Below are 18,043 nucleotides of genomic sequence, written 5' to 3' on the forward strand. Positions count from 1 at the left end.
AGACCAGAGAGAGACAGACAGGGTGTTAATTCAGACAAACACAGACCAGAGAGACAGACAGGGTGTTAATTCAGACAAAACACAGACCAGAGAGACAGACAGGGTGTTAATTCAGACAAACACACAGACCAGAGAGAGACAGACAGGGTGTTAATTCAGACAAACACACAGACCAGAGAGAGACAGACAGGGTGTTAATTCAGACAAACACAGACCAGAGAGACAGACAGGGTGTTAATTCAGACAAACACACAGACCAGAGAGAGACAGACAGGGTGTTAATTCAGACAAACACAGACCAGAGAGACAGACAGGGTGTTCATTCAGACAAACACAGACCAGAGAGACAGACAGGGTGTTAATTCAGACAAACACAGACCAGAGAGACAGACAGGGTGTTAATTCAGACAAACACAGACCAGACAGACAGGGTGTTAATTCAGACAAACACAGACCAGAGAGAGACAGACAGGGTGTTAATTCAGACAAACACAGACCAGAGAGACAGACAGGGTGTTAATTCAGACAAACACAGACCAGAGAGACAGACAGGGTGTTAATTCAGACAAACACAGACCAGAGAGACAGACAGGGTGTTAATTCAGACAAACACAGACCAGAGAGACAGACAGGGTGTTAATTCAGACAAACACAGACCAGAGAGACAGACAGGGTGTTAATTCAGACAAACACAGACCAGAGAGACAGACAGGGTGTTAATTCAGACAAACACAGACCAGAGACACAGACAGGGGGGACTGACCACTTGACTATAATAAAGACATCGTTTCAACATTAGAGACCGTTGGAAGATCCAGCTGTCTGACTGGCTTATTGTGACAACCCTGAGCACTCCTCAGGCACTCTGATTGGCCAGCAGACAGCAGGAAGTAGATTATAGTCTGGAGGGGGGTAAACACCTGGCTGCGGGGCCAGAGCGAGGAGGTGGTTGGTCGGTGAGGCGTGGAGGACAGTAGTTTGGCCACCACCCTGGGCTGTGATTGGCTGCGGGGCCAGAGCGAGGTGGTTGGTCGGTGAGGCGTGGAGGACAGTAGTTTGGCCACCACCCTGGGCTGTGATTGGCTGCGGGGCCAGAGCGAGGAGGGTGGTTGGTCAGTGAGGCGTGGAGGACTTGCAGGACAGTAGTTTGGCCACCATCAGTCGGGCGTATCGCATCCTGCTGGCCAGCTCCTTACAGCAGCCAAACTCCTCGATCAGAGACGTCTTGTAGGTCCGGAAGTCTCTCTTCTCGTCGATGAAGGACACAGCTCCCATCAGAGGACACAGGATCAACTTGGTGTGGTCCTACAGAAGAGAGATCTCTATATTATCACAATAACTTGGTGTGGTCCTACAGAAGAGAGATCTCTATATTATCACAATAACTTGGTGTGGTCCTACAGAAGAGAGATCTCTATATTATCACAATAACTTGGTGTGGTCCTACAGAAGAGAGATCTCTATATTATCACAATAACTTGGTGAGACCGAGAGAGAGGGAGGGAGCCGAGAGAGGAGGAGGAGAGGGAGGGAGCCGAGAGAGGGAGGAGGAGAGGGAGGGAGCCGAGAGAGGGAGGAGGAGAGGGAGGGAGCCGAGAGAGGGAGGAGGAGAGGGAGGGAGCCGAGAGAGGGAGGAGGAGAGGGAGGAGGAGAGGGAGCCGAGAGAGGGAGGGCTCCGGGCAGCCGAGCGGAAATGGAGGAAAACTCGCCTCCCTGCGGACCTGGCATCCTTTCACTCCCTCCTCTCTACATTTTCCTCCTCTGTCTCTGCTGCTAAAGCCACTTTCTACCACTCTAAATTCCAAGCATCTGCCTCTAACCCTAGGAAGCTCTTTGCCACCTTCTCCTCACTCCTGAATCCTCCTCCTCCTCCCCCCCCCCTCCCTCCCTCTCTGCAGATGACTTCGTCAACCATTTTGAAAAGAAGGTCGACGACATCCGATCCTCGTTTGCTAAGTCAAACGACACCGCTGGTTCTGCTCACACTGCCCTACCCTGTGCTCTGACCTCTTTCTCTCTCCCTCTCTCAGAGAGGACACAGGATCAACAACCTGAGAGAAGAGGATCTTCGAGAGACCAGGAGGAGGACGAGCCGAGAGAGGAGGAGAGGGAGCCGAGGGAGGAGGAGAGGGAGCCGAGGGAGGAGGAGAGGGAGCCGAGGGAGGAGGAGAGGGAGCCCTATCAACAACCTGCCCCTTGACCCTATCCCCTCCCCTCTCTTCTCCAGACCATTTCCGGAGACCTTCTCCCTTACCTCACCTCGCTCATCCGACTCATCCCTGACCGCTGAGCGAGAGACGTCCCTTCCGTCCTCAGAGCGGAGGAGCTGAGAGTTGCACCCCTTCTGAAAAAACCTCAGAGGGATCCCTCCGAGGTCAACAACTACAGACCAGTTAAGAACCTTGGCGTGATCCTGGACAACACCCTGAGAGTTCTCAACTAAGTTGGATCTGGCGGTGTCCCGTTCCTGTAGGTTCATGCTCTAAACAACCATCCTGAGGTCTGGGCAGACTTCCCAGCTCTGCCTCACACAGGCGTGATGCTCTGGCGCAGGTCCTCAGAATCCAGGCATGTCATCTCCGTCTGGATTACTCAACTCGTGATCTGGGGAGGGCAGAGGTCACAGGTCAGCTGGGCTCTAACCCTTCTGTGCCATTAAAGTACTACAACTCACGCAGAATCTCCAGGCCAGAGGTCAGGTCAGCTACACCTAACCCAAGTTCATCTACGTTACCCCGCTACCTCCGCGCTCTCCACTGGCTTCCAGTTGAAAACCTCGCATCCGCCTACAAGACCATGGTCTTGCCTAGCGGAGCAGTGAGGAGCGGCACTGAGGTACCTCTGGCCCCCATCTTGTCAGGCCCTAAGACTGTCCAAACAAGGGCACTGCGTTCATCCACCTTCCGGCCTGCACCCCTCCCTACCACTGATAGCCTGGAAGAGGTACAGTCACCCGCTCCCCCATTCAAAAGCATGTCACATGACACTGACATGGCCCCCAGGGTGACATGTGTGGATGACACAATTGACATGGACAGAGGGGTTCCATGGTGACAGAGGGGTTCCTGACAAACCTGAAACCCCACCTCTTTAAGGAATACCTAGGATAGGATAAGTAATCCTTCTCACCCCCTCCAAAGATGGGGAGATGCACTATTGAAAAGTGACTGTTCACTGGATGTCATAAATTGAATGAACCAATTTGTAGAGTCGCTCTGGATAAGAGCGTCTGAGAGGGAGGGGCTTAGCAATGTAAATGTTAAATGAGATGGAGGGAGCCGAGAGAGGGAGAGAGAGAGGGAGGAGGAGAGGGAGGGAGTCGAGAGAGGATGAGAGGAGGAGGAGGAGAGGGAGGGAGGCCGAGGAGGGAGGAGGAGAGGAGGGAGCCGAGAGAGAGAGGGAGGAGTCAAAACTGAGAGGGAGGGAGCCAGAGAGAGACAGAGGAGGAGGAGGGAGGGAGGGAGCCGACACCTGAGAGAGAGAGAGGAGGAGGGAGAGGGAGGGAGCCGAGAGAGAGAGGAGGAGGAGAGTGGGAGGGAGCCGAGAGAGAGAGAGGAGGAGAGAGGGAGGGAGCCGAGATGAGAGAGAGAGGAGGAGAGGGAGGGAGCCGAGGAGGGAGAGGAGAGGAGGGAGAGAGAGGAGGAGGAGAGGGAGGGAGCCGAGAGAGAGAGAGGAGAGGAGGAGGAGAGGGAGGGAGCCGAGAGAGAGAGAGGAGGAGGAGAGGGAGAGAGAGAGGAGGAGGAGAGGGAGGGAGCCGAGAGAGAGAGAGAGAGGAGGAGGAGAGGGAGGGAGCCGAGAGAGATGCGAGAGAGAGGAGGAGGAGAGGGAGGGAGCCGAGAGAGAGAGAGAGGGAGGAGGAGAGGGAGGGAGCCGAGAGAGAGAGAGGAGGAGGAGAGGGAGGGAGCCGAGAGAGAGAGAGAGGAGGAGGATCTCAGAGGGATCCGAGAGAGGAGGAGGAGGAGGAGAGGGAGCCGAGAGAGAGAGAGGGAGGAGGAGGGGAGGGAGAGAGAGAGAGAGAGGAGGAGGAGGGGGAGGGAGCCGAGAGAGAGAGAGAGAGGAGGAGAGGGACTTCCGAGAGAGAGAGAGAGAGGAGGAGGGAGGGAGGGAGCCGAGAGAGAGAGAGAGAGGAGGAGGAGAGGGAGTGAGCCGAGAGAGAGGGAGGAGGAGAGGGAGGGAGTCCGAGGGAGAGGGAGGGTGGAGGGAGGGAGTCTCGAGAGAGAGAGAGAGAGAGGAGGGGGAGCAGTGTGTGGAGAGGGAGTCTCTCCGAGGGCTTGGAGAGGGAGTGAGCCGAGACCCAGAGTTGAGCAGGAGGGAGAGGGAGGGAGAGGGAGGGGCCGAGGGAGAGCAGGAGGAGAGGAGGGAGCCGAGAGAGCGGAGAGTACCTGAGAAGGACAGTGTGATCTGTACTCATGGTCCGAGTTGAACATGGTGGAGCGATGGCCGACTTGGAGTTCTGAACCAGGGCTGAAGTAGTTCAGTCACGGGCCATGCGTCTGAGTCTCCATCACGAGGTGAGGTGTTGGGCTCTAACCCTTCAGAGGTGCTCCGACATCTAGTTGGAAGTACTCAACAACGTGATCTGGGGAGGGCAGAGGTCACAGGTCAGCTAGGCTCTAACCCTTCAGATATCTAGTTATAGAAGTACTACAACAAAAAGTTTGCCATGGTGACAGAGGTCACAGCTAGGCAACAACGCTACAGAAGTGACATGGTCGACAACGTGACTGGTGACACAGGGCATGAGGTCTCCAGCATGGCAGTGTGGTGTAACCTTCTTGGGCGTCGCCAGTATGAGTCAGCTCTCCGAGCCATCTTGGCCGATGTGAAGAGGTCCGTCAGCTAGGCTCAACCCCTTCAGACATCCAGAGGGTTATGGGAGCAGTACAACAAACTCTGTTAGCCACGCTGTTGTCCACAGCCAGGGGTTGCAACAGAGGTCAGAGGTCACACACACAACCCTCCATTCAGAGAGCATCACATGGACACTGAGGTAGTCTGCGGCCATGCGATATGACAAAGGGTTGGCATGTGTGACTGAAGACTGTCTGACATGCGTGACATCAGGGCTTGGCCTGGTGCAGTGTAAACTCACCCATGCGTTGAGTCCTCTCACAGGGCTTGACATGGTGACACAGGGTTGAACCCTCCATTCAGAGGGTGACACAGGTGTCTCGACCCATGCGTATGACATGGTGACACAGGGTTGACATGGTGACACAGGGTTGACATGGTGACACAGGGTTGACATGGTGACACAGGGTTGACATGGTGACACAGGGTTACCCATGGTGACTCTCCGAGGGCTTGGCATGGTGTGGTTGACATGCGTATGAGTCCTCTCCGAGGGCTTGGCAGTGACATGGTGACACAGGGTTGCCATGCGATGAGTCCTCTGCCATGGTGCTTGGCAGTGTGTGTGCCGTACCCATGCGTATGAGTCCTCTCTCCGAGGGCTTGGCAGTCCGTGTGTGTAGTCGACCCACTTGCTGATCCAGAAGATGGGGACACAGGCTGGGTCCTCTGCCTCCTCTGGAAACACAGGGGTTAGAGGTCAGGGGTCAGAGAAACCCTGTCTACAGCACGTCATATACCTAACAGAGGTCGATATGTTGGGCTGTGTCGTAACCGAGGGAATGAGTCCTCTCTTCGAGGGCTTGGCAGTGTGTGTGTCTCGTACCCATGCGTATGAGTCCTCTCTCCGAGGGCTTGGCAGTGTGTGTGTGTGTGTCTCGTACCCATGCGTATGAGTCCTCTCTCCGAGGGCTTGGCAGTGTGTGTGTGTGTCTCGTACCCATGCGTATGAGTCCTCTCTCCGAGGGCTTGGCAGTGTGTGTGTGTCTCGTACCCATGCGTATGAGTCCTCTCTCCGAGGGCTTGGCAGTGTGTGTGTGTCTCGTACCCATGCGTATGAGTCCTCTCTCCGAGGGCTTGGCAGTGTGTGTGTGTCTCGTACCCATGCGTATGAGTCCTCTCTCCGAGGGCATGGCAGTGTGTGTGTTTCGTACCCATGCGTATGAGTCCTCTCTCCGAGGGCTTGGCAGTGTGTGTGTCTCGTACCCATGCGTATGAGTCCTCTCTTCGAGGGCTTGGCAGTGTGTGTGTGTGTGTGTGTCTCGTACCCATGCGTATGAGTCCTCTCTTCGAGGGCTTGGCAGTGTGTGTGTGTGTGTGTGTCTCGTACCCATGCGTATGAGTCCTCTCTCCGAGGGCTTGGCAGTGTGTGTGTCTCGTACCCATGCGTATGAGTCCTCTCTCTGAGGGCTTGGCAGTGTGTGTGCGTGTGTGTGTGTCTCGTACCCATGCGTATGAGTCCTCTCTCAGAGGGCTTGGCAGTGTGTGTGTCTCGTACCCATGCGTATGAGTCCTCTCTCCGAGGGCTTGGCAGTGTGTGTGTGTCTCGTACCCATGCGTATGAGTCCTCTCTCCGAGGGCTTGGCAGTGTGTGTGTCTCGTACCCATGCGTATGAGTCCTCTCTCCGAGGGCTTGGCAGCGTTGCAGGTGTCGAGTTGCTGCAGCAGGTCACTCAGGTGGCAGTCTGTGGCCTCGGGAATCTCTCTGAGCAGTGGCTCATCTTTCTGTTCCACCTTCTCTGTCCCTGCTGAAGAGACACAGACACTAAACCCCAGGCTGAAGGAAAGGAGACTGACTAAACCCCAGGCTGAAGGAAAGGAAGGAAAGGAGACTGACTAAACCCCAGGCTGAAGGAAAGGAAGGAAAGGAGACTGACTAAACCCCAGGCTGAAAGGAAGGAAAGGAGACTGACTAAACCCCAGGCTGAAAGAAAGGAAGGAAAGGAGACTGACACTAAACCCCAGGCTGAAGGAAAGGAAGGAAAGGAGACTGACTAAACCCCAGGCTGAAGGAAAGGAAAGGAAGGGAGGAAAGGAGACTGACACTAGACCCCAGGCTGAAGGAAAGGAAAGGAAGGGAGGAAAGGAGACTGACACTAGACCCGAGCTGAAGGAAAGGAAGGGAGGAAAGGAGAGAGACCCCTACGTAGTGTGAATCTAACCCTTGTTGTTGAGAGCGGTGAGCGGGCGTCTCTGGCTGGGCTCCAGAGAGGAGGGAGCGATAGAGAAGCGCGGGGGCACGGTGAGGCAGGTGGTGGGGAGACGCAGGGGGATGTACCCCTCTGTGAAGAACTCGTCGGTCAGCAGCTGGGAGACGGTGGGCCGCTGGGACGGGTCGGCGTGGAGCATCCGCTTGATCAGAGACGCCGCCACAGGGTTGATTTGCTACAGAACAAAAACGAGAGAAGATGAAGAAACTGACATAAAAACAGATGACCTTTGATAGTGTAGAGGGAATGGGTGGTGTTAATTCACCCAGGGGATGGTACGGGTGGTGTTAATTCACCCAGGGGGTAGTGTAGTAGTATGGGTGGTGTTAGCTCCCCCAGGGGCGAGTGTAGTAGTATGGGTGGTGTTGGCTCCCCCAGGGGGGAGTGTAGTAGTATGGGTGGTGTTGGCTCCCCCAGGGGGGAGTGTAGTAGTATGGGTGGTGTTGGCTCACCCAGGGGGTAGTGTAGTAGTATGGGTGGTGTTGGCTCACCCAGGGGGTAGTGTAGTAGTATGGGTGGTGTTGGCTCACCCAGGGGATAGTGTAGTAGCAATGGGTGGTGTTGGCTCACCCAGGGGGTAGTGTAGTAGCAATGGGTGGTGTTGGCTCACCCAGGGGGTAGTGTAGTAGCAATGGGTGGTGTTGGCTCACCCAGGGGGTAGTGTAGTAGTATGGGTGGTGTTGGCTCACCCAGGGGGTAGTGTAGTAGTAATGGGTGGTGTTGGCTCACCCAGGGGGTAGTGTAGTAGTAATGGGTGGTGTTGGCTCACCCAGGGGGTAGTGTAGTAGTAATGGGTGGTGTTGGCTCACCCAGGGGGTAGTGTAGTAGTAATGGGTGGTGTTGGCTCACCCAGGGGGTAGTGTAGTATGGGTGGTGTTGGCTCACCCAGGGGGTAGTGTAGTAGTAATGGGTGGTGTTGGCTCACCCAGGGGGTAGTGTAGTAGTAATGGGTGGTGTTGGCTCACCCAGGGGGTAGTGTAGTAGCAATGGGTGGTGTTGGCTCACCCAGTGGGTAGTGTAGTAGCAATGGGTGGTGTTGGCTCACCCAGGGGGTAGTGTAGTAGCAATGGGTGGTGTTGGCTCACCCAGGGGGTAGTGTAGTAGCAATGGGTGGTGTTGGCTCACCCAGGGGGTAGTGTAGTAATGGGTGGTGTTGGCTCACCCAGTGGGCTCACCCAGGGGTAGTGTAGTAGCAATGGGTGGTGTTGGCTCACCCAGGGGGTAGTGTAGTAGCAATGGGTGGTGTTGGCTCACCCAGGGGTAGTGTAGTAGCAATGGGTGGTGTTGGCTCACCCAGGGGTAGTGTAGTAGCAATGGGTGGTGTTGGCTCACCCAGGGGTAGTGTAGTAGCAATGGGTGGTGTTGGCTCACCCAGGGGGGGGTAGTGTAGTAGTAGCAATGGGTGGTGTTGGCTCACCCAGGGGGTAGTGTAGTAGCAATGGGTGGTGCAGTAATGGGCGGGCTCACCCAGAGGGTAGTGTAATGGGTGGTGTTGGCTCACCCAGGGGGTAGTGTAATGGGTGGTGTTAGCTCACCCAGGGGTAGTGTAATGGGTGGTGTTGGCTCACCCAGGGGGTAGTGCAATGGGTGGTGTTAGCTCACCCAGGGGGTAGTGTAGTAGCAATGGGTGGTGTTGGCTCACCCAGGGGGTAGTGTAGTAGTAATGGGTGGTGTTAGCTCACCCAGGGGGTAGTGTAGTAGTAATGGGTGGTGTTAACTCACCCAGAGGGTAGTGGTAACCTCACCCAGGGGGTAGTGTAATGGGTGGTGTTAACTCACCCAGGGGTAGTGTAGTAGTAATGGGTGGTGTTACCTCACCCAGAGGGTAGTGTAATGGGTGGTGTTACCTCACCCAGAGGGTAGTGTAATGGGTGGTGTTAACTCACCCAGAGGGTAGTGTAATGGGTGGTGTTAACTCACCCAGGGGGTAGTGTAATGGGTGGTGTTAACTCACCCAGGGGGTAGTGTAATGGGTGGTGTTAACTCACCCAGGGGGTAGTGTAATGGGTGGTGTTAACTCACCCAGAGGGTAGTGTAATGGGTGGTGTTAACTCACCCAGAGGGTAGTGTAGTAGTAATGGGTGGTGTTCTCACCCAATGGAGGTTTACTCACCCAGGGTACCTGTGTAATGGGTGGTGTTACCTACCAACCAGAGTAGAGATGGGTCTGTTACAATACCAACCAGCAGAGTGTACCTGAGAGAGATGGAGTCTGTTACAATACCAACCAGCAGAGTGTACCTGAGACCCAGATGGAGTCTGTTACTCACCCAGAGGGTACCAGTAGTCACCCAGAGGGTATGTAATGGGTGGTGTTAACTCACCCAGCAGGGATGTAGTTGAGATGTTGAGTCTGTTACAAATGGAGGTTTACCAACCAGCAGAGTGTACCTGAGAGAGATGGAGTCTGTTACAATACCAACCAGCAGAGTGTACCTGAGAGAGATGGAGTCTGTTACAATACCAACCAGCAGAGTGTACCTGAGAGAGATGGAGTCTGTTACAATACCAACCAGCAGAGTGTACCTGAGAGAGATGGAGTCTGTTACAATACCAACCAGCAGAGTGTACCTGAGAGAGATGGAGTCTGTTACTATACCAACCAGCAGAGTGTACCTGAGAGAGATGGAGTCTGTTACAATACCAACCAGCAGAGTGTACCTGAGAGAGATGGAGTCTGTTACAATACCAACCAGCAGAGTGTACCTGAGAGAGATGGAGTCTGTTACAATACCAACCAGCAGAGTGTACCTGAGAGAGATGGAGTCTGTTACAATACCAACCAGCAGAGTGTACCTGAGAGAGATGGAGTCTGTTACAATACCAACCAGCAGAGTGTACCTGAGAGAGATGGAGTCTGTTACAATACCAACCAGCAGAGTGTACCTGAGAGAGATGGAGTCTGTTACTATACCAACCAGCAGAGTGTACCTGAGAGAGATGGAGTCTGTTACAATACCAACCAGCAGAGTGTACCTGAGAGAGATGGAGTCTGTTACTATACCAACCAGCAGAGTGTACCTGAGAGAGATGGAGTCTGTTACTATACCAACCAGCAGAGTGTACCTGAGAGAGATGGAGTCTGTTACAAAATACCACTACTGGGGGACCCAGATACAGTATTAAATATGTGTTGAGGTGGTCAGTATGATGCCTGTTGGACCCAGATAGAGTATTAAATATGTGTTGAGGTGGTCCTACTGGGGGACCCAGATATAGTATTAAATATGTGTTGAGGTGGTCCTACTGGGGGACCCAGATAGAGTATTAAATATGTGTTGAGGTGGTCCTACTGGGGGACCCAGATAGAGTATTAAATATGTGTTGAGGTGGTCCTACTGGGGGACCCAGATATAGTATTAAATATGTGTTGAGGTGGTCCTACTGGGGGACCCAGATAGAGTATTAAATATGTGTTGAGGTGGTCCTACTGGGGGACCCAGATAGAGTATTAAATATGTGTTGAGGTGGTCAGTATGATGCCTGTTGGACCCAGATAGAGTATTAAAGAGGTGGATGGGGGACCCAGATATAGTATTAAATATGTGTTGAGGTGGTCCTACTGGGGGACCCACCAAGTATTAAATATGTGTTGAGGTGGTCCTACTGGGGGACCCAGATAGAGTATTAAATATGTGTTGTGGTCCTGTTGGACCCAGATAGAGTATTAAATATGTGTTGAGGTGGTCAGTATGATGCCTGTTGGACCCAGATAGAGTATTAAATATGTGTTGAGGTGGTCCTACTGGGGGACCCAGATAGAGTATTAAATATGTGTTGAGGTGGTCAGTCTGATGCCTGGGACCCAGATATAGTATTAAATATGTGTTGAGGTGGTCCTACTGGGGGACCCAGATAGAGTATTAAATATGTGTTGAGGTGGTCAGTATGATGCCTGTTGGACCCAGATATGGTATTAAATATGTGTTGAGGTGGTCCTACTGGGGGACCCAGATAGAGTATTAAATATGTGTTGAGGTGGTCCTACTGGGGGACCCAGATATAGTATTAAATATGTGTTGAGGTGGTCAGTATGATGCCTGGTGGACCCAGATAGAGTATTAAATATGTGTTGAGGTGGTCAGTATGATGCCTGTTGGACCCAGATAGAGTATTAAATATGTGTTGAGGTGGTCCTACTGATGGGGACCCAGATAGAGTATTAAATATGTGTTGAGGTGGTCCTACTGGGGGACCCAGATAGAGTATTAAATATGTGTTGAGGTGGTCAGTATGATGCCTGTTGGACCCAGATAGAGTATTAAATATGTGTTGAGGTGGTCAGTATGATGCCTGTTGGACCCAGATAGAGTATTAAATATGTGTTGAGGTGGTCAGTATGATGCCTGTTGGACCCAGATAGAGTATTGGGAGATGGTGAATATGTATGGTCTCCCTTTACGGTCCACAAGCCACTATGACAGATGTGTTACCAGCCCCATCTTCGTCTGTTGCCATGCTTGGCATAAAAAAAAAAGGACCGTGTTTTGTAATGACTCTAAAACAAGATGTGTATTAGTAAGTAGTAATGTAGTTTGTTGCTCAGTTTAAATGTATTGTGACCAGATTTACTTTGAAAACAGATACCGCGACATTTGTTCTAGTCTGCGTTTGACTTACAGGATACAGCCCAGAGACCAGACGTCGACCTCGAAGCTGTGTCCCTTCTTACAGAGAACCTCTGGGGCGATGTAGTTCGGTGTTCCACACAACGTCTTCTTACGTTCCCCGTCAAACTCTATCTTAGTGGCAAGGCCAAAGTCACCTGGGGAGAAGACCGATAGGTGTTTAGACAAGGTGATGTACAGAGTATAGAGGCTTAATGAATACAGCCCAGGTGTGTGTGTGTATAGAGGCTTAATGAATACAGCCCAGGTGTGTGTGTGTGTGTATAGAGGCTTAATGAATACAGCCCAGGTGTGTGTGTGTATAGAGGCTTAAAGAATACAGCCCAGGTGTGTGTGTGTATAGAGGTGCATTGCCCGCCGTGGCGTTCACCCTGAACCGGCCCGCCGTGGCGTTCACCCTGAACCGGCCCGCCGTGGCGTTCACCCTGAACCGGCCCGCCGTGGCGTTCACCCTGAACCGGCCCGCCGTGGCGTTCACCCTGAACCGGCCCGCCGTGGCGTTCACCCTGAACCGGCCCGCCGTGGCGTTCACCTGAACCGGCCCGCCGTGGCGTTCACCCTGAACCGGCCCGCCGTGGCGTTCACCCTGAACCGGCCCGCCGTGGCGTTCACCTGAACCGGCCCGCCGTGGCGTTCACTCTGAACCGGCCCGCCGTGGCGTTCACTCTGAACCGGCCCACCGTGGCGTTCACTCTGAACCGGCCCACCGTGGCGTTCACTCTGAACCGGCCCACCGTGGCGTTCACTCTGAACCGGCCCACCGTGGCGTTCACTCTGAACCGGCCCACCGTGGCGTTCACTCTGAACCGGCCCACCGTGGTGTTCACTCTGAACCGGCCCACCGTGGTGTTCACTCTGAACCGGCCCACCGTGGCGTTCACTCTGAACCGGCCCACCGTGGTGTTCACTCTGAACCGGCCCGCCGTGGTGTTCACTCTGAACCGGCCCGCCGTGGTGTTCATTCTGAAGTGAGTCCCACCGTGGTGTTAGTGGTGAACATTCTGCAGTGAGTGTTCATGTGTGTGTGTAGTGGTGTTCATTCTGCAGTGAGTCGTTCACACTGAATGTGTGCCGTGGTGTTCATTCTGAACCGTGTGAGTGGTGTTCATTCTCTGAACCGTGTGTACCGTGGTGTACATTCTGCAGTGAGTCGGAGTGTGTGTGTAGTGGTGTGCAGTGACACGGAGTGTGTGTGTAGTGGTGTACATTCTGCAGTGAGTCGTACACAGAGTGTGTGTAGTGGTGTACATTCTGCAGTGAGTCGTACACGGAGTGTGTGTAGTGGTGTACATTCTGCAGTGAGTCGTACACGGAGTGTGTGTGCGCTGCGTACCTATCTTGACATCCATGTCATCGCTGAGGAAGATGTTTCCCAGTTTCAGGTCTCTGTGTATCACTCTGTTGTTGTGGAGGTACTGACAGCCTTTAACCAGCTGCATCATATAATACCGAGCCTCCGGCTCCGTTACAGCCTTACGACGCTTATGCAGCTCCAACAGAGACTGGAGGGGGAAGGACACAGACAGGGGGGTTAGCATCTATTATAAACTCATTAGGTTAACTTGTCTTAAGGTTTACTTCTGAATGTCTGATTGGGGGGGGGGGACATGTACTTAGCCTAAGTTGTCATACCAAGAAAAACAGCTTTCAGTAGTTTGCACAAAATCATAACTACTGTTGAAGTTCACGAGGTGTAAATAACTTGCATTCAAAAGCACAAAAGTAATAAACCTAAAAACGACTTATATAATCCCAGCTAGTCACCCTGTAGACAAGTTGTGGTTAACGACAAGTCTTGTTGACTAGACGAGGACGTTTCAAGCTACAGTAAACTAGTAAAAATACACTGTTAGCAAAGAACAACTTATCTAGGTAAAAATGTTTAAAAAACTATTTACAAAAAACCAACTCACCCGTCGCCTGCAAATCTCCAACACGACAAACACGAAGTCGTCGTCCTCGAAAAAACCGTGAAATCCCACAATGTGCGGATTGTCGAGACTCTTATGGATGGAGATTTCAGAGCTCATCTTCTCCCTCTGGTGAGGTTTGACTATCATGGATTTGGGGACGACTTTACCGGCGAAAACCTCTCTGGTTTCCATGTCTGTGATCTCGTAGCATTTGGCAAAGCCTCCTTTGCCCAGGAATCGTCCCCGGCTGTATTTCTTCAGCGTCCGGGGATCTACGAGAACATCCGGGATGTCTTTGAGAGGTGCCGATTTGGGGTCGACGGTTGTCGACGGATTCACCGCCTTGGTTACCGGCGCACTCATTTTATATATATTATTATTATTATTATTATTAAAAAATAATAATAATAAAAAGTGCTGTAAAGATTTACGAAAACAAAAAAATAGAAAAAAAAGATACAAGTTGACAAAAATATAAGAAAAAATATATATATAATTTAAAAAATAAAATAAATCGAATATATATATCTATATATCTCACTTTGAGACAGGCTAGCTAGCCAACCATCCACCCTTCCGAGCAAAACCACTTGAATTCAAATCAAAACTAACCAATTCAGGTGCCCCAAATTAGCTCAAATGTAGCGTACGATACCTAATAATCAATCGATTTAACTAAATATACTTGAATAGTGTTTGAAAAAACAAAACAAAAAGGTAATAAATGTTGTTTTTTTCCCCTCACCGCCGCCGTGTACTTCGCTCTTCGTTTGAACAACAGCGTCAACTAGCTAGCTGTACGTTTAAATGCTGCTCCGGTCGTTACGGCCGCCTGTGATTGGTCCTGACCATTTCAAATTACAAGCTGCAGCCGCTAAGCAACATGGGAAGGTTTCAACCATGAGCCAATTACCGAGCAGGACGTTTATATGCGCGAGCACCGATTGGTTAAAATCCTGTTGATAACGCCCCTATCTTGCTAAAACTCGAACCAATCACCGACCAAAAAAAAAAAACAGACGATAACCAAAATGAATTGTGGGAAATGTAGTAGTTTGTATTTTCACAAACGCACCTTGGAGATCATATTATTTCGTGTGACTTAGAAAAACACGTTATAAAACGTTATTATTTACAATCCATCGCCGATAAACAATACTTGTATGTTTTAGGTAAATATAAACAATAGAACTGTTGACAAATGTAAACTCCGTCTGAAACTGATGAGTCGGACTTCTCTCACCAAATTCACGACAATTTCTTTAGGAATGTAGTGAAAGTAAAAGTAAAAATTGTCAACAATATAAATAGTAAAGTAAATACATAAGTAGTACTTCAAATTAGTACTTTAAAGTATTTTTACTTAAGTAGTTCACACCACTGGTTTTTAGGTTAGCGTAAAGGCAGCGTCATGCTTCCCAACAAAAACTATTTGGACAAGTTCACGCATATATTGGGTGTGTTAGTAAACTCAGTCTGTAGTGCCAGAGGACACAAATTCAGAGCAGTGTCAGATTATCCATTCGTAAATTCAGTGCGTTTCGGCTATCAGGACCGTTCAGAGACACTGGACGCTCTGGCCGAGGAGGAGGGCTGATCTGACCCGTAGATTGATGAGGAATTGAAAAATGGTTGAGAGGGATGAGGAAACAGGATCTGCACAACCGATTGGCAAACGTACTGCAACGAATAAATTAGTCGTAAATATTTCAAAAAAACTAAAAGCATTGTATTTGGGACAAATTATTCACTAAATCCTAAACCTCAACTAAATATTGTAATAAATAATTACACTGCTTGGAGTAACCCTGGACTGTAAACTGTCATGGTCAAAACATATTGATACAACGGTAGCTAAAATGTGGAGAAGTATAACTCTGTCTATATGACTCTATACGAAACTCTGTCTATATGACTCTATACATAACTCTGTCTATATGACTCTATACATAACTCTGTCTATATGACTCTATACATAACTCTGTCTATATGACTCTATACATAACTCTGTCTATATGACTCTATACATAACTCTGTCTATATGACTCTATACATAACTCTGTCTATATGACTCTATACATAACTCTGTCTATATGACTCTATACATAACTCTGTCTATATGACTCTATACATAACTCTGTCTATATGACTCTATACATAACTCTGTCTATATGACTCTATACATAACTCTGTCTATATGTCTATATGACTCTATACATAACTCTGTCTATATGACTCTATACATAACTCTGTCTATATGACTCTATACATAACTCTGTCTATATGACTCTATACATAACTCTGTCTATATGACTCTATACATAACTCTGTCTATATGACTCTATACATAACTCTGTCTATATGACTCTATACGAAACTCTGTCTATATGACTCTATACATAACTCTGTCTATATGACTCTATACATAACTCTGTCTATATGACTCTATACATAACTCTGTCTATATGACTCTATACATAACTCTGTCTATATGACTCTATACATAACTCTGTCTATATGACTCTATACATAACTCTGTCTATATGACTCTATACATAACTCTGTCTATATGACTCTATACATAACTCTGTCTATATGACTCTATACATAACTCTGTCTGTATGACTCTATACATAACTCTGTCTGTATGACTCTATACATAACTCTGTCTATATGTTTTTCCATAGTCATAACTCTGTCTAGTTGACCCTAGTCATAACTCTGTCTATATGACTCTATACATAACTCTGTCTATATGACTCTATACATAACTCTGTCTATATGACTCTATACATAACTCTGTCTATATGACTCTATACATAACTCTGTCTATATGACTCTATACATAACTCTGTCTATATGACTCTATACGAAACTCTGTCTGTAATTAGGGGGGGGGGGTCATTTACACCAGTGCATTTGGGTTCTTCCATAGTCAGTACATTGTAGTTCCCCCTAGTCAGTACATTGTAGTTCCCCCTAGAGGGGGTTATAGTACTGTAGATGACCAGTGCATTTTTTTATCAGCCTCAGTGAAATCAGCGCCAGTCTGAAATCACAAGCTAGTCAAGAGATTTACCCTAGTCAACATTGTAGTTAACTAGATCAGTACAGTGTTGTAGTGGGGACAGTAGTTCTCAGTACAGTGTTGTGTAGTTCCCCCTAGTCAGTACAGTAGTTGTAGTGGGTACAGTAACCTATAGATCACAGTGTTGTAGTGGGGACAGTAACTATATAGATCACAGTGTTGTAGTGGGGACAGTAACTATATAGATCACAGTGTTGTAGTGGGGACAGTAACTATTGTAGATCACAGTGTTGTAGTGGGGACAGTAACTATATAGATCACAGTGTTGTAGTGGGGACAGTATCTATATAGATCACAGTGTTGTAGTGGGGACAGTATCTATATAGATCACAGTGTTGTAGTCAGGACAGTAACTATATAGATCACAGTGTTGTAGTGAGGACAGTAACTATATAGATCACAGTGTTGTAGTGAGGACAGTAACTATATAGATCACAGTGTTGTAGTGGGGACAGTAACTATACAGTGTTGGAGTTCACAGTGTTGTAGTGGGGACAGTAACTATATAGATCACAGTGTTGTAGTGGGGACAGTAACTATATAGATCACAGTGTTGTAGTGGGGACAGTAACTATATAGATCACAGTGTTGTAGTGGGGACAGTAACTATATAGATCACAGTGTTGTAGTGGGGACAGTAACTATATAGATCACAGTGTTGTAGTGGGGACAGTAACTATATAGATCACAGTGTTGTAGTGGGGGTTATGTAGTGGGGACAGTAACTATATAGATCACAGTGTTGTAGTGGGGACAGTAACTATATAGATCACAGTGTTGTAGTGGGGACAGTAACTATATAGATCACAGTGTTGTAGTGGGGACAGTAACTATATAGATCACAGTGTTGTAGTGGGGACAGTAACTATATAGATCACAGTGTTGTAGTGGGGACAGTAACTATATAGATCACAGTGTTGTAGTGGGGGTAACTATATAGACAGTGTTGTAGTGGGGACAGTAACTATATAGATCACAGTGTTGTAGTGGGGACAGTAACTATATAGATCACAGTGTTGTAGTGAGGACAGTAACTATATAGATCACAGTGTTGTAGTGGGGACAGTAACATAGTAACTATATAGATCACAGTGTTGTAGTGAGGACAGTAACTATATAGATCACAGTGTTGTAGTGGGGACAGTAACTATATAGATCACAGTGTTGTAGTGGGGACAGTAACTATATAGATCACAGTGTTGTAGTGGGGACAGTAACTATATAGATCACAGTGTTGTAGTGGGGACAGTAACTATATAGATCACAGTGTTGTAGTGGGGACAGTAACTATATAGATCACAGTGTTGTAGTGGGGACAGTAACTATATAGATCACAGTGTTGTAGTGGGGACA

The 18,043-nt window shown here is 49.3% G+C and overlaps 1 protein-coding gene and 2 long non-coding RNA genes across 18 annotated transcripts; 2 read left to right on the top strand and 1 right to left on the bottom strand.

Annotated features, from left to right (window-relative positions):
* Positions 1-636: 636 nt before the first annotated feature.
* Positions 637-14,550, bottom strand: plk1 (polo-like kinase 1 (Drosophila)). The gene is made up of 10 exons (XM_052504995.1): positions 13,603-14,550; positions 13,023-13,191; positions 11,682-11,826; positions 9,386-9,452; positions 9,290-9,302; positions 8,187-8,218; positions 7,014-7,236; positions 6,456-6,596; positions 5,093-5,529; positions 637-1,305 (listed from the first exon to the last, which is right to left on the bottom strand). The coding sequence occupies exons 1-10, from the start codon at positions 13,963-13,965 to the stop codon at positions 1,114-1,116; spliced, it is 1,782 nt and encodes a 593-aa protein (XP_052360955.1). The 5' UTR covers positions 13,966-14,550; the 3' UTR covers positions 637-1,113.
* LOC127921214 (uncharacterized) lies at positions 8,297-9,078 on the top strand. Of its 3 annotated transcripts, none has more exons than XR_008108444.1 (3): positions 8,297-8,321; positions 8,535-8,602; positions 8,954-9,078. It is a non-coding gene; the product is annotated as an uncharacterized LOC127921214 (long non-coding RNA). The 3 variants fall into 3 exon arrangements; XR_008108445.1 differs by lacking the exon at positions 8,297-8,321 and adding an exon at positions 8,336-8,360; XR_008108446.1 differs by lacking the exon at positions 8,297-8,321 and adding an exon at positions 8,375-8,399.
* Positions 10,119-11,657, top strand: LOC127921213 (uncharacterized). Of its 14 annotated transcripts, none has more exons than XR_008108433.1 (5): positions 10,119-10,252; positions 10,745-10,843; positions 10,895-11,085; positions 11,139-11,191; positions 11,286-11,657. It is a non-coding gene; the product is annotated as an uncharacterized LOC127921213 (long non-coding RNA). The 14 variants fall into 14 exon arrangements; XR_008108439.1 differs by lacking the exon at positions 11,139-11,191 and having other exon boundaries at positions 10,162-10,528; positions 10,798-10,843; positions 10,895-10,940; positions 10,994-11,085; positions 11,240-11,657; XR_008108438.1 differs by lacking the exon at positions 11,139-11,191 and adding an exon at positions 10,437-10,528 and having other exon boundaries at positions 10,162-10,344; positions 11,240-11,657.
* Positions 14,551-18,043: the final 3,493 nt, after the last annotated feature.

Source organism: Oncorhynchus keta, unplaced genomic scaffold, assembly GCF_023373465.1.
Source record: "Oncorhynchus keta strain PuntledgeMale-10-30-2019 unplaced genomic scaffold, Oket_V2 Un_contig_2177_pilon_pilon, whole genome shotgun sequence".
Taxonomy (NCBI): Eukaryota; Metazoa; Chordata; class Actinopteri; order Salmoniformes; family Salmonidae; genus Oncorhynchus; species Oncorhynchus keta.